The 25777-nt window shown below is 44.8% G+C and overlaps 2 protein-coding genes and 1 long non-coding RNA gene across 5 annotated transcripts; 1 reads left to right on the top strand and 2 right to left on the bottom strand.

The window, feature by feature from the left end:
- Positions 1-2037: 2037 nt before the first annotated feature.
- LOC134087147 (glutathione S-transferase Mu 3-like) lies at positions 2038-5542 on the bottom strand. Its single transcript, XM_062540437.1, has 8 exons — positions 5418-5542; positions 4824-4899; positions 4493-4557; positions 4321-4402; positions 4115-4212; positions 3803-3898; positions 2596-2706; positions 2038-2493 (listed from the first exon to the last, which is right to left on the bottom strand). The coding sequence occupies exons 1-8, from the start codon at positions 5451-5453 to the stop codon at positions 2398-2400; spliced, it is 660 nt and encodes a 219-aa protein (XP_062396421.1). The 5' UTR covers positions 5454-5542; the 3' UTR covers positions 2038-2397.
- Positions 5543-5675: 133 nt separating this feature from the next.
- On the top strand, positions 5676-7199 carry LOC134088189 (uncharacterized). Its single transcript, XR_009939916.1, has 3 exons — positions 5676-5792; positions 6161-6257; positions 6820-7199. It is a non-coding gene; the product is annotated as an uncharacterized LOC134088189 (long non-coding RNA).
- A 2010-nt stretch (positions 7200-9209) lies between these two features.
- On the bottom strand, positions 9210-25700 carry ampd2b (adenosine monophosphate deaminase 2b). 3 transcript variants are annotated; one of them, XM_062540438.1, is made up of 18 exons: positions 25425-25700; positions 16878-17002; positions 16597-16727; positions 16105-16173; positions 15793-15904; positions 15394-15580; positions 15022-15163; positions 14614-14703; positions 14333-14462; positions 13615-13809; positions 13254-13385; positions 12359-12522; positions 11894-12020; positions 11635-11798; positions 11241-11361; positions 10922-11095; positions 10546-10656; positions 9210-10037 (listed from the first exon to the last, which is right to left on the bottom strand). In XM_062540438.1, the coding sequence occupies exons 1-18, from the start codon at positions 25507-25509 to the stop codon at positions 9822-9824; spliced, it is 2475 nt and encodes an 824-aa protein (XP_062396422.1). In that variant the 5' UTR covers positions 25510-25700; the 3' UTR covers positions 9210-9821. The 3 variants fall into 3 exon arrangements, with proteins under 3 accessions (XP_062396422.1, XP_062396424.1, XP_062396423.1); XM_062540440.1 differs by lacking the exon at positions 25425-25700 and adding an exon at positions 21377-21526; XM_062540439.1 differs by lacking the exons at positions 16878-17002; positions 25425-25700 and having other exon boundaries at positions 16105-16282; positions 16597-16621.
- Positions 25701-25777: the final 77 nt, after the last annotated feature.

Here is a 25777-nt window from a genome sequence, read left to right on the forward strand (position 1 = left end):
GAACGAATCCAGAATGTTGCACTACGGTTTGGGGGCTACATCCGGCCTACTGTGGCTCTGGGGGCACAGCACGACGGTTCAGCGAAGGCCTGCGGCAGAGGAGGTCTACAAATGAAAAGCCCTGGAGAGTGACAGCACTTGTTTCTCTACTTCTAGTTGCCATGCGGCTGCCAGCAGAATGATTTTGCGAACTTAGTGGCGTGTCCGTCCGCCAAGAGGAGAGACAATGAGATTCCAGATGATTGGCTAAGAAATCAAGATAATTTAAATAATTTGGTTCAAATGATGGAGATTGAAATTAAAACCCCAGAACAGGTAGCACAGGAAGATGCCTCTCATACAGAGAAACAAAAATGGATAGAGTGTGTGGAAAAAAATGATTATGGGTACATGAGGTAAGTGGAAAACCTGTTTTGTCATTAAGTCATTTTCAGATGATGGCTAAATTGGTGCGTGGTTTTGATCATGCAAATGCAGCAGCAATGACAAAAATGGGGACTGACATGTATTTTGCCTCCGGATTCTCCAGTGAAGCAGCAAAAATGAACATGCACTAAGCACTTATGGATTACATACCAGGCTACCTCTCTTTGCACTTGTACAACTGTACTGAACTGCTGCTTTCTGTGATCCTTGCACTTTGTTGCACTTTTTCTGTATATTAAGTGTTGTTACCCCTGTGCTATTGTGTTGTCATTATGTGTCTTATATGTGAGCATACCAAAACACATTCCTATCAATTATATTTCATACTGTTGAAATGGCTATAATAAACTTGAACTTGAACTTGAACTTGAGTCATCACCCGACACCCACGCAGCCGTGGGAACACGATTGGGTGTTGTTGGCGTTACCATTGGCCTTAAGGGGCATTCACATACGTCGCTACTCGCACATCGCTCCTCGCTTCGGTTAACTGTCAATCATCTCTATTCTACATTCTGATTTGGTACTCGCTTCACTCGCATCGCTGGAAGTTAAAATTATTTTAACTTCGTACCCGCCCACATCGCATCGCTAGTCCTCGCATCGCCTGTCCTGGCCACATTCAGCTAGAACACATTCACTTTACATTGACAGTTCTCGCTCAGAGATGGGCGAGTAGCGACGTATGTGAATGCAGCTTTAGTGTGTCAAAGGGGGCGGCCATCACACATTACAGGGTTGAGTCCACAAGAAATGCTGATGGGCCCACCTCTGAAGATTGGGTGTATAATGTATCCTCCTCAATAGGAGACTGAGTCTGACATGACTAAATAGATGAGGGGTTTGTGTGCTGCACTATTTTCAATTTCCCAACAGGTGAAAAGTGCTTGAATGGTGTTGGTGTTTGAATCGGAAAGGTTGCCAGTGTTACCTGGTGACTGGGTCCAGATTGGGATTTTCACTGGCATTCTCCCAGATTTCAAGGACCTTACAAAGTTCTTTTGGCTACTCCCATGGTGGTGAGGGTAGTAGAGAGAGAAACTTGGGTGCATCGGTCACATCATCGGGTGGTTTTACAACCACCTCAACTCATCGTTGGAGGCTCTCCAAGGGTCACAGGAGAGGCCTAAAGCCACGGTTTACGTCACACCCCTCCAGGAGGCGTTACAGGTCACTATGCACCCTAACTAGCAGCTTCAGAGGAAGTTCTGTAAACCAGCTGTATATTACTGTTTACACTGCACTACATCTCTTGTCCTGTCTATACTTGTATATCACATCACACTGTCTGCTTTTTTGTACTTCTGGTTAGATGCAAACAGCATTTGATGGTCTTTGTACTCTGCACTATGATAATAAAGTTGAATCTAATCTAATGAACCTAAAAACAGCTAGACAGAAATATAATGAATTAATCATGATGGTGGCTGATCCAGCTGACCACAGAGAAGCAACAAATACCACACACTGTAATAATCACTGTTATTCACTTGTGATGTATCAAACTCAAAGCCACGTCTCCAAGCAGCTAACCTCAAGTACCTTGGTGAGTTGCTTTTATTTGTTAGGTTTGGGTGTCCATGCAGAATAATAATGAACGGAAGCATCTGCTGAAAAGATGTTGCCTTTTATCAAGTCAAAAGAGTGCTCTTGCAGTTATTGTTTCACAATACAAATTTCAGAAGTAATACAGATCAAATATAAACATGACAAAATGAAGTGCTTGTTCTTATTACTTGAGGCAGAACATAAATTGGCCTTAGACCAGGATAACAAATCACAAAACACTACTCGTCTTCTGAAGACCTCATAAAACACTGGAACTTAAAAAAGCAGTGTAAGGACAGAACGTGTCTGTAGAGGAAAACATATTCTACATGAATACAATGGAAATGTTCTTCATAACGCCTATTAACTTCTGCTACAGTGATGTCCTCATCACATAGGACATGTTTGCTTTTCAAAGTCGTTTCACTCTTTCTTGTTGCCCCACTTCGCCATTTTATTATTCACTGGAGTCTTCATGAACTTGCTGGATTTCATGTACGCTGCTATCTTTTCAAGCCCCTGTTGTGAGCAACCAACAAAAAAGTAATGTTTAGACAATAAACAAAAAATGTTGGTAGACAAAATAAGTTGGTAACAGAAACATCACAATGCAGCAATCACCTCAAAATGGTCCAGAAACTCCTTAAGATTCTTGAACTCATCCAGGCATTTGGGTTCAAACATACGATGTTGATCCAAAAGCTCATACATGAGGAAGTCCACAAAGGTAATCTGAGTGAATGGGAAAGATGACATGTTGTGCGTGAGTGGAGGGATCCCAATACTACACATCATATTGTACTGCACATGGATAGTAGGCACCTTTCCACTGCAGGTTATAGGCCCCCTTACACAGGTAAAAGGGACAGGTAGGACCGCCTCGCTATACAGCCCTTTCAGCCCTTGTGTTTCCATTGTTTACAGGGCCTACCCATATGCAGCCTTTTTTGCTGCATGATCGCAACGCAAAATGGCATAGCAACTGCAACAAATACTTCCTGCTTTCCTGACAGTAACCTAAACAGTCTTAAAATGGTGAATCCTGCCACCTGGCAGCTCAGGTTGGGAACCTGCTTATCTATCTCCCCTGCCTCCTGCCCACAACCTTTGGGTCCAATAACAAACTAGTTTATCCAAAAGACGCACCCGGATCGTTGGTCTGATTGGTTGAAGGACTATCCAAGAGTATGGAGTCATTTCGATATTCCCACTGATCACACCTCTTGTGCAGTAGAAATAAAGCACAGACTCCCCAAACTAAAGATTGAGCATAGTATGGTGAGAGCCAGGCTACTGATAATCTTCAATTTCATGCCAAATCAAACATACAGTATGTTGAGTGTGCAGAGAATGTAAACAGATAAGGAGTGCAGTATCCCTCCACCTGCTTGCACTTGCTCTCACTGCAACTGACAAGGACACGATTTTACTTAATTATTGTACTAGTGGCAAATCCTACTTCAATCCGGAAGCCAGCGATGTATTGTCTTTCAAATATTCCTTTCTAATAAAATGATTTACCATAATATCGAGCCCATCCTACAAAGTTGATGGCATTTATATGGGCACAGGACACTGGAGACTGACCATAGCTCTTACAGTTTGTTTTAACGGCTTATACAGTGGACAAGTATATTATTCACACTCACTCAATGTACAAACACTGATTACTTTTCTACCGACAATGATGATTTCATCTAGAAACTCACCATAGCAGGGCTCAATTTGAAAATGTATGTAAACAGTTGCAACTGTAACCGGTCAAAGGACTGCCATCTACTTTTTAGCTGAACGTAACTTTACACAAAGCTGCTTTTGTATAGATTACCTTATCTCCAGCGAACCATTTCCTGTCTCCCAAAAAATCAGAGAATTGCTTCAGGGTGTCAGGGAGTTGTTTCAAGTATCCAGGCTTCTTTTTCTCCTGCATAAAAATAGAGGTTACAGAGACAAGGTCAAACAGCATCAGTAATCGGACATGAATCCTCCTAGGAATATGTATTTCACTTCAGCATACTGATCACCAATGAAAACACAAAAAAGGATTTTGTGTCTTACTTGGTCACAACAAGCCAAGACAGTTAATATTACTGTAGCTCACACATGTAATTTGTTTCCACACATATCTATGTCAACTCACAAGATCTGTATAGCAGAGGATGACAAAGCCATTACGGAAGTCCATTGCCTGATTTTCAAGGATGTCCACCCGAACCTTCTCATCCTCAGTCTCCCCACCTATGTACAATTATAATAGGCAAGAGAAAGACCGCAAGTAACCGATTATTTAGTCTTTCATGGAAAAACAAACAATTGTGCGTGATAAGATTGCCCATGCATACTTACAAAGCTTATGCTTCCGAGCAATGTATCTCATGATGGCATTGCTTTGGACTATTTTCCTGTCTCCATCCGCAAGATAAGGCAGCTGGCACATAAAATGGCTGTTAATGAACTTGACAGGTTATACCTCCTCCAGCATGTATAGGCCTACAGAACATGCATGTAGGGTACTTACATTGGGGAAATCCATCTTAAGTGTGGGCTTCTCGTCAAACCAACAACTTTTGTCATAATTGGGAGCTGTGTTAGAAGGCAAGCAACAGAATACTCAAGGCATGAATCTCTTGCAGTCACCTTTATACCCTGCTCCTGCTGAATTACAAGGATGAGCAGGCCATTTAATAGCTTTGACCTTTGCTAATAGTGAGAAGATGATCATTATAGAGGTTGGCACACTTCATGGACGAGGACAGCGGAAAATGAAACAATACAATTTCTAGCTTTCATTGACGGAACTAATTTGACAGTGACACTACGGGACTGCAACTTAAGTAGATCATTCCTACCTTCGCCGCAAGCGTAGAGTTTCTCCTCATATTTGGTGTCCGTGTACTCCAACAGCAGGCGGATTGGCTGAGCGAGCTAGAGTAGACATACCGAACTTTTAAGTCAGGGTAATGGGCGTTTTTGTAGCCTACCGCATGGTCGCTCGTAGAAAATCAAGGTAGATTATAAATCAGAAATCAAGCCTGTGAACCCAAACACAAGTAGGCTACTCCATACACATGATATGCTGCCAGGAAGACGCGAGAAATGTACGAGTAGGCCTTAAGACAAGCATTCTTTGTGAGATCCTTTGTTGTAAACTGCGGTACATTGTACATTACCGGGGTGCCGCCGCGCGTTATGCAATATTTTGGCTTTGTTCACCAGTGTTTCATGTGCACTGAAAGCCAGCAAAGTCTAAACATAGGCTACTCTTTATGTCTTTTCAAAATAACCTTTCACAATGTAGGCTACGGTTAAATTTCACAAAAACACTACAAGGCCACTTCAAACGAAACTAAAACTCCATAGTTTGGTTTAATTATCTCTTGAATTATAAATGGCCAAAATGCATCGTTTTGAAACTTTTACAGTATAGGCTAGTCAGTTCTTACCCCTCTGATATCCCAGTATGCCAGAATCATTGCCATTGTTACAATTGTTTTGTTTCAATTTCGGCGAGTGACGGGCTATCTTAAAACACACTCACACACACCCTCAGTCGTACGATCAAGGCTTTATTTGATATGGAGTAGGGGTGACCGCCTCGACGGCATTGCAGCCAATCGGTTGTTCTCTAGGCGGGGCGACTTTTAAGCTGCATCATCATGAATCATGATTAATTAAGCATGGTCATAATAACTTTTGGTCGAACAAAATCGTGGACATCACTGTCATGGAGAAAAAAGAAAAGTAAATGCAATCGGTTGTTCTCTGGGCGGGGCGATTTTTAATTTCTAATCCTGCATTCGAAAGTAGGCTATCCTTCGGTAGGCTATGCATTTATTTTGAAGACACTGGGCTTCCCACCACCACCACAGCATTAATATCAGGCAGTAGGCCTATGTAGGGAATGGGATATGCATGAACTCTTGACTCCATGCAGGGCCGTCGCCCGGGGGCTTAGTGATACAGCTTTAGTGGGGCCCAAGTTTCTTTTTTTGTTGTTATTCAACTAAATATCATGATAAATTATCAATCTAAATGCAAACTTAACATAGCCTATTCGTTTGTATTGGTATAATGTATTCCAACAAAAGTAAAGACTACTGTCACTCACTACTCTGTGAACATCCCTTAAGAAAAACATAAAATGGTTTGAAATCTGCTTGCTGCTAACAGTGACTGTGATTTTTAGATGGAGATGTGACAGTTTGGTTCTCAGAAGAGAAAGGAGAGAGAAGACAGGGAGAGAAGGCAAAATGAAGGAAGTCAAGTTCTGAGTTCAGAGAGAGGTGAGCACAAACGTTTAAACACACAAGATGACACGGCATTAACAGCCATTACTTCCTCTGTAATCATTGCTAAAACAGAGACAAGGCAAAGCAAGAGCTACACTTTCAAATAAGGCCTTGGCTATTAAGGTAAAGGATATATAAAGTGAAGTATAGGCTAAAATTGCAACAGTAGGGTACAGATTTGAAGGGGGGGGGGGGGGGGGTGGTGATCAAGGGTCAAATGACCCTTTTAGATTGTCCTTAAACCAATCAGACCAACGATCCGGGTGTGCATTTTGGATAAGCTAGTTTGTGATTTAACTGAAGATGTGGACAGAGAGACAGATGTGCATGTTTCCAGCCTGAGCTGCAGGATGAAATCCAAATCGCCGGCAGATCAGACAGGGTTTACCCAGCCTACCCTCAAGTTATTTGAGGGGCAAATTCAGGAAGAATTTACCTTCTATTGGGGCGAAGTAGCGAAGCTGTGCTCCCATTGTGTTTGCACGTTTTCCAATTATTATTATTCAGTCTATGGCAACCCATAACTTTAACTTTAACATAAGTTTAACTTCAACAGGCATGGAGGATGCAGGACTGCCACTACAATACATGGAGAACCAGTGGAAGCCATACATGAGAACAAATCCTGGGCACTGTCATTGATGATAAATTGCATTTTGATTCCAACACGGAGGTGATCCTTAAAAAATGTCAACAGCGCAAGTATTTTTGAGGAAGCTATACTCCTTTGGAGTAAACAGGAAGATCCTCACAGTTTTTTACACCTCCTTCATTGAAAGTGTACTGACTTTTTCATCTATATGCTGGTTTCACTCCCTCTCCATCAACAATAAGAATAATATATCAAATATGCCCCCAGCGCTGCCCCGGGTGAACTACAGGCATGAGCAGGCAGTCTCTTTGCTTTGAACTTTGCTAGTAGTGAGCAGATACTAATTATAGAGGTTCAAGGCTTAAACCTAAGTACACTTTATGTACTTAGGCCAACAGTCAACATTGGTTATTATTATTGCAATAATAAAATAATAAAATTATAAAAATGTACTTCAACAGCAGGCGGATTGATTGAGCTGTGGAGATATACTCACTTCACATCCATTATTCTTTGTTGAATTGCTCTCGGAGTAGGCCTACTGATGTCACATAAATCACACAGATGTCAAATCAAAGAGTGGAACTCAGTAGGGGCCTCATAACAAAAAAATATCCTAACTTGTCCAGGTTGTCCTATCTTAACTTAAGCTTCAAAGACAGGAAAAATCCTATCTTCCTATGACAGAGGCAGTTCCTAAACGCATGGTTGTGTCCTATCTTATCTCAGACCTCCTATCTTATCCTAACTTAATAAATCCTAACTGTCATTGTCAATTAGATTTATGAATCAGCAATTGTCCTGTCATACCTGTACAGCATCTATGATCAGAATGTCAAGGCACCTAAACCCTCACTGATCCCTGAGCGCCGCTCTCAAGGCAGCTCACTGCTCCGGCTTAGTGTGTGTTCCTCACTGTGTGTTCACTGTGCTGTGAGTGTTCACTAATTCACGGATCAGATAAGTGCAGAGACCAAATTCTAGCTCCGGCATCTGTAGTGATGTTATGCTGCTTGGCAACAGGAAATGCCAAGGTAGATTGTAAATATTTGTGTGGGTACATATCCCTCTATTTTTATTTTTTTATGCTTTATACAACTGAGCAACCTGCATGCACAAGGTTTTATTTGATAGGGACTAGGGAGTAGGAGTAGCCTAACCTTCTCGACAGCATGACTAAGCTAATAGTCTTGTTGGAGGGGTGATTTTTAAAGCCTTACGTACTCATAGGCCTATACTTTTCTGAAACGTAAGTTTGGTAGGCCTACCGCTCTATTCGAAAAAAATGACAACGACATAAATTATCAAAGAGCCTGTTCTCTCAGAACGTGTCTGAAGGACCTACTTTTTCCATGTCGCCTACTCTACATGAACAAAACATATTTCACCAGAAACTTTTGTGTGCGGACTAGGATTTTTTTTTTTTTGCACATTACAGTGTAGCTTCCATTGCAGTAATTACTGCCTAGTGCTTACACAAGACATGTTTGTTCTTCATAACAGGCCTACAGTTTCACTCTTTCTTGTTGCTCCACTTTTCAATTTTGCATTCACTGAACCTGCTTGATCTAATGTTGGCTGCCATCTTTTCAAGGCCCTTGCAAATAAACTAAAAAAAAAAAAGCAATGTACAGAAAATAAACAAAATAAATAAGACCAAATTTGCAGGTAACAAACAAGACATCACAATATAGTCAGCATCTTAAAATGATCCAGAACCTAAAGCTAAATGGTAGAGGTATACAAGTCAGGCTTCAGAAAGTAAAGGTCCTACACCATGCACTGTATTGTTAACACAGGTGATTCCACTAATTAGCCCATATACCTGGCTGAGGAGTTGGATTCAGATGAGTTAGAGAACGGTCAGAGCAAATATGGCAGGATTCCTACTTTCTGAAGCCAGTCTTTTTGAACTCTGCATCGAGATAGGCCATTTCATAGCTCAATCACATTCACATAAATTTGAACAAAAATATTATTAAAACCTGTTAACATTATCAAAATCTTTTGTACAGTTTACCACAATTGCATTGTTGCCATTCACTGCACCGTGTCATGTCAATTAGAAGGACACTCTTTGTACTCCTGGGCTTGTCACCATTCATTTGGGGAACTAATTTGGTCTGGAGCCCAGAGTCACAGTTGTCCCCATCACAAACATAATTCTACAGACCACTGTCATTGAAGCTGAAAAATAAGGCCTCTGTGAGGACCAGTTCTAATGTTGTTTTTCTTATCCTTTCTTTGTCTCAATCCCATGTTATTGGTTAGAAAAAGGGCCCTGCAGACCTCTTAGTGACATTCTATTATATCTTTACTCATGAAGATATACCTCCAATCTAACCCACAAGGGCTAACTTTGTCGTGAGACAAATAAAAATATTTTATTGCAAAACATACAATTTGTATTTTTATTGCCTTCAGTATACTTGTTTTGACAGTTTCTTTGCAAGAAAATATATTCTAATGTCAGTTCTAAGCTTTGATGTGTTGACCTTAGTCACAAACCAGCTTTCCATTTCTCTCACATTCTGCAACAAGATCAAACACATTTGTACACACATGTATTCACTCAGTATGTTCTTCTTCAGAAATAAATATTACTCACATTTAGTCAAAAACTGACAGGGAAATTCCTGGCAACAACATAATTCTTTCAGGAAGAGATATCCTCTGATAATAAATAAGTCCAAAAATACCATCACAACAACATACCAAACAGAGTACAACAAAATAAAAAAAAGACAATCAAGGATGAAAAACAAAAAGTAGAAAATTAGGTACAGAGGAATCCTATTTTTGGGAGACATGTTTAAGGGATAAGTCGATGATCTGGCATACTGCATGATGCACTACAATAACAAATTCACATGAGGTCCTTTGCAGGAGAAATGCAGTGTAACACGGGCTCTTCCCTTCCGTTCATTAGCCATGCGGAGAAGTGTGTGTTCACTGAATAATCATCTTCACTGGCCCGCTGATGCAGGGCTCATGGAGAAGGCTCCTTCCTCCTCGATGGTGTCCAGTTCCTCCGTGCGTATGGCCTGGGTAATGAGGTTCAACTCCTCACACATGGTCTCGTGGCGGTAGGCCAGGCGGATGTCAGGGACGTTGGTGCGACGGATGTCGTTGCCCTCCTGCCCTTCCCTGAAGTAGTCTGGCCCCATCCAGTACCTTTTGACCTGCAGAGGAGGAGATCTGGCTCAGTCAAAGGTGAGAGAGAGAGAGAGAGAGAGTAGGAGTGTAGGAGGGTGTGTGTGTGTGTGTGTGTGTGTGTGTGTGTGTGTGTGCGTGCGTGCGTGCGTGCGTGCGCGTGTGTGTGTGTAAGAAAGTGAAATGTTGAAATGTGAAATTCATGGAATAGCGAATAAGTAGAGAGAGTTTGAGCGCACATGTGTTCTCATAATAGATTGCTGAACTGCTTTAATCTACTAGCCTGACTCTCGCCAGACCCTTGTAGTTCCGCCATGCCCCACTAGAGGCGTTGTAGAGAACTACAAGGATCTGGCGAGAGTCAGGTTATGAATCTACTGGATTGTTCAGAAAAGTTGATTCCTAATGAGACTTGACTTGTAAAGTGGAATCAAATAAAGTAAATCAAATGGGACTGTCTGTCTGTGTGTGTGTGTGTGTGTGTGTGTGTGTGTGTGTGTATAGTGGTGGTGTGTGGGTTGAGGAGGGCGTATGCACCTGGTGGGTGAAGCCGCTCATCAGCACGCTGTTCCTGGCCAGCTCACACATGTCACAGGAGCTCAGCTTCCACACCTGCGCAGCAATGCTGTATTCCTCCATCAGTGGCTCCTGCAGCACGTACCATGCAACACACACACGCACACGCACACGCACACGCACACGCACACGCACACGCACACGCACACGCACACGCACACGCACACGCACACACACACACACACACACACACACACACACACACACACACACACACACACACACACACACACACACACACACACACACACACACACACACTTGTTCAAACCATACTGCTAGTGTAAAACCTTTATTTACTATTATTATTTTCTAACATAAATGCTGAGATGGTGACCTTTGTGAAGTGGAACTGGAGGGGGTCATCGGTGGACAAGGACACCATGAGGCCTCTGGAGAGGTACTCTGGCAGAGGGTTGCGGTGGTAACTCAGGAAGAGGCTGTTGTTGCTGAGAGGGGACATGGCGATGCCAATCTGGGCCAGATAGTACAGATACTGCAGCACTGGAGCCTGCAAAGGTCCACAGAACACAGGGGGTCAACATCAAGCCCCAGCCATGTGGACCCGCCACCCTCACAGCCGAACTCACTCCACCTACGATGCAAGAGGCGCCGATTTAGATTCTTGCAAGGGGGTGCTGCAGCATTGCTCTTACCTTTCTCAGCAGGAGACCGTGCGAGATGTTCTCAGACAGCATGAAGCCAGAGACCAGGTGGTGGATCGGGCCCGCCTCTCCGCAGTGGGGGCGGAGCACAAACGTGTTGAAGTTCCGTCTCCTATGAAGGGGATATAGTCAGATATAGTATTAGATAAGTCATATAAATAACATTATATGCATTTAGTATAGAACAATTGGTACATTCAGTCTAGTTTTCTATTCATTCAGTCTAGTTTTCTACTATTTTTTATTTATTGAATACATTCAATATGAATACATACATATTGAATACAAAAGCTCTTTTGTTCAGGCCAGTATTACTATAAAGTGATGAGGGGGATTTTTCTGGCAACCTGTTGGTTACCTGTTGGTCATACGGTATGATTCATACCTGCGTAGGTGGTTGAGCACAGTCATGTTGGCATACATGTAGTAGAGGTAGTAAGAGTATGGAGGGTTGTCCTCTTCCGTCCAGTTGGCAGGAAGTGGACTGTCCAAGTTAAAGATGTGGTGCTCTGGTTTGGACTCATCATCGACACTGTCAAAGCCCACCAACTACAACAAAGATTCACAGTCTTCAGTAAAACACGGCTCATGACTCCCGCAGTCCTCTGGGTCCTAAAACCTTGTCTTTGTACAGTAATACTCACATGCTGTAGGAACAGGTGTAGCTCAGGGTGGCTGGCGGGGTTGATGGTAGCTTCAAACAGGGGCATGAAGATATTTTCCAACATCTCCTGAAAGTTGGACAGTTGTTTCTTGGTGTGGTACACATCACTGTGGAGACAGAGGTGGGATTGGTCAGACTAGCTTTGCTATGGATTCCAATGTCATGCTGATCTAACAATGTTTTTTATGACATAATCCTTTTTCAAGGACGTAGGTTCAACTGTCATAAATTCTTTCATTAAGGTTTCCTACGTTTTCATCATACATGGTCACCATAAAATAACAAATCAACATGACTAAAAAGAACAGTAAAATATACTAAAGATAAAGATACTAAAACAAGGATCCACAGGAAGGTGCTGAGGATTGGTACTGTGATTCAGCATGAGGTGTGTGACGGTTACACCTTTAAAGGTTAAAAGACAACAACAACAACTGAGACTTACAAGAGACGAGGCACCTGAACCAGCCAGCGCACGTTGTCTGAGTAGACGCCATGTTTGACTGCCCACTTGGCCAGCTTGTCCCACTCGTCCCTCGAACGACCATAGATAGACAGACGCAGCTCTACATTCTGATACTTGCTCTCCTCTAGGTCTGCCATCACCTCCTGTAGTGCAGATATAATGTCTCATCAACAGGGGGCGACCATTACACATACAAGCAAAATATTCTACACCAGAGGTTCTCAATCTTTTTGGGGCACATAGACTGATTATGATGAATGTCACAAACATTATTGTAGGTCTTCATTTTCATATGCCCATATTTTTCCATATTATGAGTGTGAAAGGCAAGTTATGACTCCTTGGGAAAGGAGATTTTATTCTATTGCTCAACAAAGGAAATCATGTTGGCAAAGTTGTGAGAATCCTCACTCCTCAAATTGTTGCTATATTGCTGAATCAGCAAAATAGCAATTGCAACATATGGTAGCCTACTAAAATCCAGACTTTATGAAGCTGCATCTCTGACTACCTAACAAACTGTTTTAATTAAGAAGCTGTGTCACTGATGCATTTACAGTAAACACCCCTCTATAGCCCATTTCGTGAAACTAGACATTGGGTACCTCGAAAGTCAGAGGTGCACCTCACATTCTGTCACGGCAAACCAGTTGAGAACCACAAATCAGAAACTGAAGAACTATGTAACCACACAGCATATTGTACGGCGCTATGTAATGGCTTTACGTTTTGTTGAGTTCAATGTCCCTCCATTTAGGTGATGTGGAAGGTTCTTAAATGTTGTAGTCTTTCCACACAAAGACGTGAGGTTATATTTTCCCTTACTTAACTTACATTTGCAGTTTAATTTTTATTGTACATGTTTTGGAATTACCTTGATGATATGTGCAAAATATTTGCCTTCAACATGGTTGTCAGTTTTGATGAAGATCTCTCGCAGGATGGACTCCCCAATAGGATTGTATTTGGCGTTAAACTTGTCAAAACGATGGAAAGTGTTACGGTCCTGTGAAAGGCAACAAAACAATTAGATGTCATACTTACACTTACACTTATCTAAATAAACAGTCCTGTTTACGGTCATAATTGTCTTTTTATATAATTCCATTTACAAATTAAAACCATTAATGTTGTTGAATTAACAAATTCTCATCAGTCAAACACTCTCAGCCTCGTCCTCCTCCACCACAACCCTCTCAGCATGGCTCCCCGTTGGCCTCTGAGCAGCCACTCACTGCATGCATGTCCAGGGTGTCCACACTCAGGTCGAAGGCTGTGAGGTTCATGCTCTCGAACACCTCCATGAGCGTCTGTCCTCTACCCCTCTCCACATGCACAATCTCCCCCGGATACTTCTTCATGGCCCTTTTGATGAAGCGGAGCAGGTGCTTCTGGTTCATGCAGGATGACGCATGGATATGTGTGTCCACCTGGAGAACAAGCACAGCAGACTGACGTTACGTTACATTACATTACATTACATCACAGTCATTTCCTGTGTATTAGCCACAGGACAGTCTTCTATGTAAGTTAAAAGAAAAAAACCCATATCAATACCATTAACTGCCCCCGGGTGTCAACCTTATAGCTGATGACATTTTGCAAAATTAATGTTTAAGCCGCGGCTAACAGTTGGGAAATTACGGTACATTACATTACATTTAGCAGACACTTTTTTTCATCCAAAGTGACTTCTATATGGGAACTACATTACAAGGGATTACATTGTCCCCAGAGCGGCGCTGGGTTAAGTGCCTTGCTCAAGGGCACAACGGTGGAAGCCGGGAATTGAACCGGCAACTTGCACGCTAGCTTATCTACTACACTACCACTGCCCTGCACTGATGCATCACATTTCTTCATAAAAGCTTGGCCATTTGTTTATCCATGTCTATCAGATAAGAGTGTGTGCTTTGTTGTATTTGGCCACAGGATTGACTGGCCCAGACTCACCTTGCGGATGTTGTAGAAGTCTCGATGAGGAACCTTCTTCTGAGCCGCCAGTTCCTTCATCTCATTGAGCAAGATGTGCATCTGAAACTTAGAGCTTAAATACTGCAGGCGGCGATAACAGAAGGACTTCCTGTGTGGACAAAATGTCAGAAACCCCATGCGTGAGTCCAGTCTGAAGTGTTGTCAACTATAGTGAAATAAGCTTGCTATATACTGTATGTTGAATGTTTTATACTTGGTAGAGAAAGTTATTTTTTAAAATACACATGTAGCCTTCTTACACTGGTCCATTGATAATGAGCGCCATCATAACATTCATGTCAGCAATGTACTCTTTCAGGTCTGGGTAGGGGAGGTCCAACTCTGTGCTCCTGATGAATGGAGGTAAATGTAAATATATACAGTTGTGCTCATAAGTTCATGAAACCATTTGGAAATGGTATTTAATAAATTGAAATTATATATGTGTATAAAATGAGGAAAATCAAACCTTTAAAGACACCACTTTTCTTTGTGAATGAATAATGTATTGTAAATAAATAAATGTTCTTCCTTAAAATACAGGGAGCATACATACAGTATGTACATCCCTCTGTGTATGTGTATGTGTAGAGATGTGCATGATTTAATTACAGTAAGCCTAATAGCTGGCTCTTGTTACAAAAGAAGGTGCTTTAAAAGCCTCTCACATGTCCATAATGCTCTTCTTGGTGTACACATGAATGACTCCGTCCACCGACTTGCAGCCGTAGCCCATGTCAGAGGGCATGCTGGTGGGGTCCGTGTTCTCATAGGGGTGGGTCTCAGACACCGGGGGGTCCACAGGGGCATCTGTGGAGCACAAACATGTCGGGTCACATCACAGATCTACTTATAACCGCTTTCAAGTATGACAAGCACAGGTGCTTCGTACAGGTGCCACAGAGACTCACAACTTGAAAACTTGTGGTTATTAACTGTCACTTCACGAACACACATCCTGAAAGTCTGACACAACAGTTACAGAGGCGCCGTTCGCCAATGTTTTGCTTCTACACGTGCGCTGTGAAGGAGAGCTGTACCTGAGGTGAGCGAGGTCTCCGGGATCTCCTCGTACATCGGCAGGTCCAGGGGCCTCTCGGACAGCTCCTGCAGGTAGCGCGCCGTGGTCCTGCAGAAACTCTGCATGGACAGAGAGATGTACTTCTGCCGGATGAACAGTGCTTTCACCACACACTTGGCAGCATCCAGCAGATCTGTGAAGGGAACCTGCCAAGAGTCGTGAGACATTACAGTTCACATCAGAATCAGACCGACCACATCATGTGAAAGTTCGCAGAACGCGTTAGCCGCTGCTGCTGGTGTCATTAGCTAATGACCCGTAAACCAGGGCGCATTTGTCTAATAGTTCTGTGTAATGCAATATTAATGTGTTTGGCAGCTACTGTAATTATCGGTATCCTTCCTGACCGAATACTGACCCCACACTTCTCCTCTCCAGAGATGGCCACCCTCTGGTACTCCCGCTCCGGAGGCATTTCTCTCTCGGTGGGGCACGCGTCCATAGGAGCTTGAGTTTGCTCTTTCAGAAGTCTGATGAGGTGACAAAGGAACCAGGTAAGCTTCCACTTTAGCCAACCAATAACAAAACAATGACCAGCCATCCACACACGCTCAAAAGAGTGCAACTCCAAATTCTTTCTCTGATCACGCAAAAACTGCATGTGATGATAAAGAAGCAGAGAGAGAGAGAGCAAAAGAGAGAGAGAGAGAGCAAAAGAGAGAGCACTTACTCCAGGTCTGCGGCGCTGTCGGTTTTCATGAACTCCTGCTTGGCTCGCAATAGGATATCAGGCTCATGCCTGATGAGCACACAAACGGAGACCAGTGATGAACGGGCCGAGAGACATTAGCCCACAGAGAGGTCTGCTTGCTGCCTCAGCTGCTGATGAGAGCGCTCCTCTCTCTTCTCTTTTGCAATGTGAACGGCAGAAACATTTATGCGCGTCTGATGCAAAAGCAGCCGCATCCATTTCATTAAAATAACATTTTTAGCCTCTTTTTGGTTAATCTTGTGCAAATTTAATTTAATAATCCAAAAATCCTGTGCTTGCACAAATCCTCGGCTCTTAAAAGACACCATCACTTGTAATCACCAGGCAAAATGAGCACATCAGTATGACGAATAATAGCACTTGTTATGAAAGAGAGAGAGAGAGAGAGAGAAAGAGAGAGAAAAAAAGAGAGAAAGAAAGAATGAGAGAGGGAGAGCGAGCCTCTCTTACTTGACATCCTGGCTGATCTGTCTCTCTAGTCGTTGGCGCCGTTCCTCCAGCTGCTCGATGGGGCTGTCCTCGGGGAACTCATAGGGAGCGCTGCGCATCTCGTTGTCCGCCAGACTGCGAGAGAACAGCTCCTACGGCCGCGCCGGCCCAGGGGCCAAGGGCCATAAGCACACGACTGGTCAGGGGATTATCACACATCATATAACACGCTCGTAAATTCATACCGACAGGTAGTCAAGGAGACTGTGTGTGTTTTGGCTTTGCTGCGGACAGGTGCTCACCTCTGCAATTTCTTTGTACTTGCCGTCCATGGAGGTGCGCAGGTCGATAGGGCAATGCTTGAGGGCCAGAGGGTTTCCAGGCAACGAGTGCTGCGAAGTGAGTAGGTGGCGGCCAGCACGGAGATCTGATTGAGAGACCGAGAAGGATGAAGGGAGGGAGGGGTGAGAGGGAGGGGTGAGAGGGAGGGAGGGAAGAAGAGAGAGGTGGAATAGAGAGAAGGAGAGATCCATCAAAGAACTGTTTCACCAGTCAGACACCAACCTCTGTGAACCTCCCTCCCCACCACCCACCCACCTCCACTGGGTGAGAGAAAGAGAGATAAACACCAGTCTGCTGACGATTCAGAGGTTTGTCGCAAGTGTGTTGTGGCAATGTCCAGCCAGCTGGATTGTAAACAGTGGTCCTGGGGACTGGCTGGTGAGAGCTGACCAAGTCGACGCAGAGGGGGTGGGGTCAGGGGTTGCAGCGCTAAGTGAGCATGAGGTCAGCAGCTGTTTGCGCCTCTGGAGACAATGGACCATTCAGGTGGAAAAGCGAGCTGTGGCCACTCACCGGTAAATACGGCGCACTGTCTCTCCGCTGCACTTGTTGCCACGCTTGTGTCTGCATGCATCGATATCTCACAACTCTAAGGAATGCTGAAGGCCTACTGCCGCCTCCTCCACCACAGCCCCCAGGCACACATGTTGAGCCCGGAGTCTCCGGTGTCGGCGCACAACGCACAAACCTTGGACAGGATATTAATGTTCCTAAACTGTGGTCCCTTATGAAATATTCACTCTGCTGCTGAATATTTCATCACCTCTGCTGCTGGAGGGACCGCTGCCCACAGTTAACCAGCGGGATCGCTTATTCGGAGAGAGAGCGCAACTGTGAAGGCCCACAGTCTGGACCAGGCCAGGCTTTAGTGTTTTGAGGCCAGAGCTTGCTCCAAAAAAATATGCTAAGTGACAGGCTCAGTCACAAGTAACCAGGTCACTGAGTTGAGGGATGTAACTATTTTGAACATTCCAACACTTCAGAAACTCTGAAAATCACAAGCATTCCCGTCTATGAAGGCACAGCAAATATGTTGATGGTAGCCTACATTTGAGTGTCAGAGCTAAGAGCCAACTTAGTCGATGCTGCATACAGTAGTTCATTTAAACAGTAATTACAATGCATGAGTTGTAATTAGTGAGGCCAGGAGAGCGTTTGATTAGTGTCACAGATCTGAATTATTTACAGCTTAGATAGTGATGAGCAAGTCATCCTGATGGAATTACACAAAATGTGCTTTGGGGTTATACCGGTTTAAACCTGGCAGACAAAGGCACGCAATAAGCTGTCAAATTGTGCGTTGGAGCTAGTCTGGCTATCACCATACTAAGCTCAATCTTTTAAGATTGAACATTAATCTGGGGAGTCTGCACTTTATTTCTACCGCACAAGAGCTGTGATCAATGGGCATAGTTCAAATGACTCTGTACGCTTGAATGGTCCTTCAACCAATCAGACCAACGAACCGGGTGTGCCTGGTGGATAAGCCAGTTTGTGATTGGACCCAGCAAATGTGGACAGGAAGCAGGAGAGATAGATGTGCAGTTTTCCAGCCTGAGCTGCAGGGCAAAATCCAAATCGCCAGTAGATCAGGCAGGGTTTACCCAGCCTACACTGGTGCTAGACAAAAGCAGGAGATGGACAGGATGCATTCATAGGCTGTACTTCTATGAATGCCATTTATGGGATACCTATAACCTTGCTTGATCATAACAGGGACACAACTCTGAATTATTCCTTTAGATTCAAAGGTTGAGACTGTCCATGAGTACTCAATTCCCTCCTGTCACATTGTCAGAGTTTCACTGGGCCTGTCTTCGCAGTCACTGGGCTAGTGCTAATCAACGATCATTATGAGAGGGCGTCTGCTGGGCCGCCCTGATTGCTCTCCACAAGGACCCCAGCGGTGTGCAAACAAGGAGCCGCGTGAGACCATTAGGACTAACTGTGGAGCCTGCTTTCCCCACAGAGATGCACAGACAGCCTCCACAAGGGAGAGATGAGTGCATAGCTTAGGGCAGCCAAACCCCCCCTCCCCTTCTCTTTTCTACTCCATCTATCCATTTCGTTCTTTCACACTCTCTCACGCGGTATCACTGTTTGTTTTCCAGGCTCTCTCGCCTCCTCATCACCTCCCACTTCACTATGCTGAATCACTGCTGCTCTGAGAGAGAGAGAGAGAGAGAGAGAGAGAGAGAAAGAGAGAGATAGAGTGAAAGAGAGAGAGAGAGAGGGAGAGATAAAGAGAGAGAGAGTGTATGTTAGCGGCTGGACCCGGAGGGTAGGTGGGTGGGCAAGTGGCCCTGTGTCAAAGCTCTGCTCATGGCTGCTGTGAGCAAGCTGTGCTGGAGACCAACAAAAGAGTCCATTAGCCCCCCTTCTCCTGCTCCTGACCAGCACTCTCAAAGAGGGTCTGCTGAGAGAACATCCCTCTCCACTCGCTCTCACTAGTCCCACTTAAGAGGCCCAGATTCGAGGCCCATTCTGGGACAGACAGAACGTTCCGGATCAGATCCAGAACGGTTTCACAGCCAGCAGCTGTCACTGAACTTCCATTACAGAACAGAACAGCACACCAGATGTGGCACGAGCACCTCAGCCCAACCACAGAAATGGACAGCGCTGTATGTGTCTTTAACGCTGGCGCCGTTTTAAGACTGGCGAGGGTCTGTCCTCTGTCCTCAGCCCTGTCGCCATACTCCTTGATCAACGTCCTCCCTCTGAGCGGCCCTCACGTCACTGGAGGTGGTGCATCAGTGCTTGTGGGGACATGCTTTGGAAATCGTATGTGATGGGGCCCGTTGGCGTCCGTTGGGCATCTCTGCCGAGTGGAGCGGAGAGGCGTGTGGCAGCTAAGAGGGCATATTGGTGGCGCGAGCAGCGTCCGGCGGGACAGAGGGCGGGCAGGATGCGGCCAGCGGCAAAGACAGCTGAGGCTGCCAGCGCTGACTCTAATCTCCTAATGGCTGCTATATTTGGCTTTAGCCCGGCGTTCTGGTTACACAACACAGTTTTCATCCCCCGTCGGAGTAAAGCACACCGAAGAGGAAATCCAGTGGGGAAACATATTTCACAGATGCGGCTGGCTCAACAAACTCGCAGAGTGACTGTGGTCATGTCCAGTTTGTGTGACATCAGACGTCTTGGAATAAGTCGCTGAGACTACAGCGGTGCTTTTGTGGTCTGCTCTGTGGGATGCCTCATTAACAGGCTTCCAGCTTTTTCTGCATTTTAGAAGAAACGCAACGAGGTCTGAACTTGTTAGGTAACTGTTATAATGTAATTAGCTGTTAGCAAGGGAACAAACGGAATTGTCAGAGAGTTCCCGAGAAAGCAACCTTAAGGTCAACCAAATGTGAGATTAATAAGCCTGCCATTTTGCATAGGCCTACTGAGAATTACACAGGGATATACTGTTCACATGTAGAGAGGAGAGAGAGAAAGAGGGAGGGAGAGAGAGATGTCTGAAGGCTAGTAGCTTTGTCATTTTGATCTCTACTGCTATCTTTTAGTCGTTGCCAAACAGATAACCTGTAACTGAGAAGCCGAAGTGTACTTAGATGACAGCGGAGACTGACAGGTCCCTCAGGGGTTGAAAGCATTATGGAGTAGCTTTACACATGATATGACCCTTCAGAATATGGTCCTGGCGGCAAGGTTGAGAGGTCACAGGTAGGACTTTCAGAAAGCAAAACACCAACGTTAACAAGGGTATTGAGAAGCTCTCTGTGCGGTACTGTACTTGATAATGCAATCACTGGACAACTGGAAATTAGCCTCACAATGCTCTTTCCTCAGCCATCAGTCCCAATCAGCTCGGGTTGTCATCACCTGATATATTGACGCAATTGGATTGTGTTCTCATTATAGACAAAGAGAGCATTCCAAAGATGACAATTGTAATCACACACATGCAAAAACACACACACACACACACACACACACACACACACACAAACAAGCCCACATAGTACACACACACACACACACACACACACACACACACACACACACATGTGTAGTACATAAACACATATGAACACAAGCTTACATAGTAGACACACACACACACACACACGCCCACATAGTATACAAAAACACACACACACACACACACACACACACACACACACACACACACACAGTATACAAACACACAAGCCCACACAGTATACAAACACACATACACACAAGCCCACTTAGTTAACATCCTTTGTCCATCCCAGCCCTCTCACCTTCCTCACACAAACAAGACTGCATTGCTCCCAGGGGAGAACCAGTGGAAAAACAGCAGGTTAGGGGAGGGGAGGGGAAGGGAAGGGAGGGGGAGGAACGGGACAAGGGGAGAGGAGGAGAGGTCCTCAGAGAAAGAAAGGGAGAAAAGGAGGAGAGAGCAGGGGAGAGCGACGGATGGAAGAATTATGATTCTTTTTTTGCCGCTGTTGTTGTTATTGCGTACCTCTCTTCTCTAGCGCTGCTGCTGCTGCTGAGTGATGTGGCAGCTGGCCGGGCAAGAGCCTGTGCGCGTGTAGAGAGATGGAGCATGCCCAGTGAGCCCGCGGCCGGCTGGATGGATGGAGGGCTGGCTGCTGCAGCTCTGTCCAGTCAGAGAGGAGCCTCTACCCGCTCACGCATGCACACTAACACACTCTCACACACACAATCATATACACACACACACAAACACACACACGCACGCACTAGCCCTGACAGTGAAGCACGCTTGCCCTCAGTCACTCTTTCTGTTTGTGCAGGAGGTTCTGCTGTTGTTGTCTTCCCATGCACTCTCCCTCTTCTGTGACCCCCCTCAGCTTCCTGCTTGGTCCTGGCCAGCTGTCTGTGTGCATACAAGCCTTCCTTCGTCACTGGCTGCCCTGCTCATTTAAATATCTCAGGCAGCCTGTGCGGAGCATACCACGTAGGCCACTGAGGCAGGGGGGAGGACACTCGGCAGCATCACGGCTGTGTTTGCTTGAGCTACAAAGCAAAGTGAGTGTTGCATCTCAGAACACCCCTGCTGGGTTTTTTTTAATCTCTTCTCCTCTCCTCCCCTTCCGTGTTATGCTATCTGGCACTGCAGTGTTTGTGGTATGAAATAGCGCATGTGAGTGTGTGTATGATCGTTTCACAGAAGGTCGATATAGAGGGTATTAGGGAGCGTAAAAAGATGAGATTAGATGAGATTCACACTGCCTTTGAGAGACAGACAGAGCACACAATTCATCTTAGTCATCTCTGCATGTCATTCACCACTGTGTTGGGAGATAAACAGACTAAAGCTACATGTTACAGAGGGCACAGCAGAGGATGGAATAAATGGATGCAGAAAACTGCAGTACATTCATATCTCAGCCAAGATGCAAACATCAGCTTACGTTTTTCTCGTTTGATTAAAAAGAGAGGACATGATTCAGAAATGATTACTGAACATTTCACTGCAATTTAGGGGATATAATCTAAATCCTTTAGAAATATTCTTCCAGCTCTTCGAGTATCAGCCAAGGCAAGACAACAGGGAAGAGACAACTATTCATCCCTGTGCTTTTATCTGCTTTTAGCTGATGAACGGGCATGGCCACCTCTCTTTTATTATCACATAGTCACATATTAAGGTCTAGGGTGGAGCGCCATTCATAAATCAAGTGAGCCATTGATAAGCCGACGGTCTCAGCGGGTCTTATCTGAAGAACCAACGCGAGTTCTTTCCAGCTCTGCAGAATGGAGAACAAGCGGTGATATAGAGCTCTGTTCCGCAGAACAAAGGGGCTCATCACATTGATGTGCTTTGGAAACACCTCTGCATAGACCAACATCTGCTATGCGTGAGGCCTCCCTTTGTGTGTGTGTGTGTGTGTGTGTGTGTGTGTGCGTCACTGAAAGCTTTTCATGCTGGATGCAGTGTCGCATTAGCATAAGAGGGGCACCAGCAGGAAAAACACTTAAAATGGGGATAACACCTTAAACAGCTTTTCTGATGTACAACGCAGCTGTGCTGAGGGGCTGAACAGCAAGAGGAGCTTTAAAATCACAAAGATGAGCATCACACACTCAACCTTTCGGAATCCACGCATGCTTAGATGCAGAAGTGGACTTGTACACACACACACACACACACACACACACAATACTCATGCTATTCAATTCATGCTATTCATGTTATGCCACACACCAATTTTACTCCTAAAAAATATCCCATTTGCACCAGAAGCTGTGCTTAATCAAGGCAAGCACAGATGTCTTCAAGCATGGGGCCTAATTTTACCTCCCTCAATCACAATGTAGCATGATTGCTGCTATTATGTTTGGTGCTGCTGCCTTGATTTTCACTGCACCCATTCATCAGCTGTGGACTTAGGCCCTTTGACAGGTATATCTCCCCTCTCTCATACCCTCTACTGGCCATTGTTTAGTACTACTCTATTCATGATCCAGTAAACCAACAAACTAAATAACCAATATGTACTAATGAAAAACAGAATAAATTGTCATTTCAAATAATATATTATACTCCGATTCAACTGAGCTCTGGTGGTCTAAGACGAGAATCGTACCTTCTGTGCAGTGGAGTGAGGCAAGAGCGACAGGGAGGTGACTCTCAGAGTCCCTTTGCTTGATGTGGATGGCAATGGCTTTACTGCAGAGGTCAACCAGACAGAGCTGCTCTTTCAGAAAGACAGATGCTTCCCCGTCAGCAGTGACTAAGAGCTGAGGAACTGACGGAAGGAAACTCCCTGCCCACTCCCACAGTCCAGAGGTCAGCCGCTTGCTCATAGCTCCCAGATATCCTTCTGGGCTGAGCGGGAAGGGCCACTGAGGAGGGATGGTCCGGTCTCACTTATTTGAAGCGCACCTTAGATCAACAAACAATCATGTCATAACCTCTGTCTGTTGAGTAACCAATGATTACACACCCCAGGTTATGAGCAAAACAGATATGGGCCATAACCTGACCAAAGGTGCCTCATTATTAACAGACACGACTAACCAGGAAAAGAGAGAATCACGCCTGAGGTTAATGGCTGTAGTCTGTAAACACATTGCCTATGTGTCGTGATGAGAGATACTGATGGACCTGGCTTACAGAACAGCCCCCGCCCCCCTGCTTTTTATCACATCAGGAGCTTAATTGCATCTCCCTCCACCAAACAGACACAACAGCGCTGGGGAGCTTTGGAGACCACTACAGCTCTGATAATTATCATTTCATTAAAGACGATAATTGCTGACACGAGACAGAACTATCACAGTCACTAATCCGCATGGCATACGGTGTTTGACCACCTGCTGTGAGCAACCGCACTGGCAATTATTCCATCTTACCGCTGCAAAAACGCTGCAGAGCTTGTGTAATTGTGGCTGTGCAGTGAGGTGCTGCGGCGGCTGCTGCTGCTGCTACTGCTGCGGGCTCTCTGGCTTCATATGCGTGGCGAAGCACATTTGATTATGGCCGAGATGGCACAGAGACGCTTCACAAGGGGCTCAGGACTGATGTCATTCCCTGGGACTGCCACAATGGAAAAGGCCAACTGAATAGACCAGCTGGAATGTAATAGAGGGAAATTGGGGGATATTTATTGTGCCAGGTGCACAGGGTTGGAAAGTTTATTTGGCAAGAGCCAATCCTAATGAGAGATTCAATTGGATTCATCTGAAACTCTGGCATCAGCTTGTTGTAGGGAGGGGATGCTGAAATCAGTGCTTTTCAAACCAAACAAAGAATATCTTGTCAAATGAATCCTTACATAAAGCTTATATAAGAGTGACAAGATACACATTTTAATTGCATGTCGAGATGCTTTGAAATTATTCTTAGTCAGACTTACAACATACTGTCCCTGTACTTCTATAAGGCAATGAAATTGTATTGTTTTCAGATGGAATAAAATAAGAGAAAATTACATTAGCATTATGTCTTTAGATTGCTTATTGAATGGGTAACATATCATGAGTTTCTTGTTTTTATGAGTAAGTATCATATTACAGCAAGGGTGTGTGGGGTAGTCCTTTCTGATGTAATATGATGAATGGATGCTTGTAATTAGCGTATTTAGTAGTCTCGGATAAATCAATTATACAGATCAATGAAAAATCTCTGCCTGTACTGAGATGGTTAAAGTTGTTGAGAAGTGTCTCTGTTCACTCTCTAATCAACAGGTCCTAAGATTGCCGACTCGTACGCATTGAGTGAGTAGGCAGACCACATTCAGTACAGCCACTTGAGAGAAGTCACAAAAAATCAGGAAAAGTAGAACACAATTTCAGTAATAAGCTTGGTCTTCATACATCTCCATGTGACGCTTATGTAAATGAAATTACGCAGTCATAACACATACACGCAAATATGCATACATTAAAAAAGCACAACAACAACAAACAAATGATGAGTTGCCCCCCCCCATCCCCATACACACACACACACACACACACACACACACACACTCCCACACACTCCCACACACCCCCCACAGACAAAAACAACCCTAGAGCCCCTATCCACGAGGGCTTACCAGAGCCGGCGGTGTACTGCAGGCTGCCCCTTTTCCTGAACGGGGACGTGGGCTTCGCTTTGCCTGGAGGCATCTTGGAGGACATTTTCGTCTTCTGTGGCTCCGTGGCGACCGAGGTGAAGACCGGAGTCAGGCGTACCTAGACGAGTGTCGGACGAGAAGACGGAGAGAACACGGAGGAGTGGAGTGGAGGAGAGGAGAGATGGCAGCAAGCAGACTGCGTGTCCTCAGGGGGTTTTATTGCAGTAGGGGATGTTCCAGCATGGGCTGCCCAGAGTCCCCCTCTCTTCCACGCTGCAGAGGCACTGGCTCCTCCTCCTACTCCCTCCATCCATCCCTCCCTCCCTCCCTCC

This window comes from Sardina pilchardus, chromosome 7 (assembly GCF_963854185.1).
Source record: "Sardina pilchardus chromosome 7, fSarPil1.1, whole genome shotgun sequence".
NCBI classification, from domain to species: Eukaryota; Metazoa; Chordata; class Actinopteri; order Clupeiformes; family Clupeidae; genus Sardina; species Sardina pilchardus.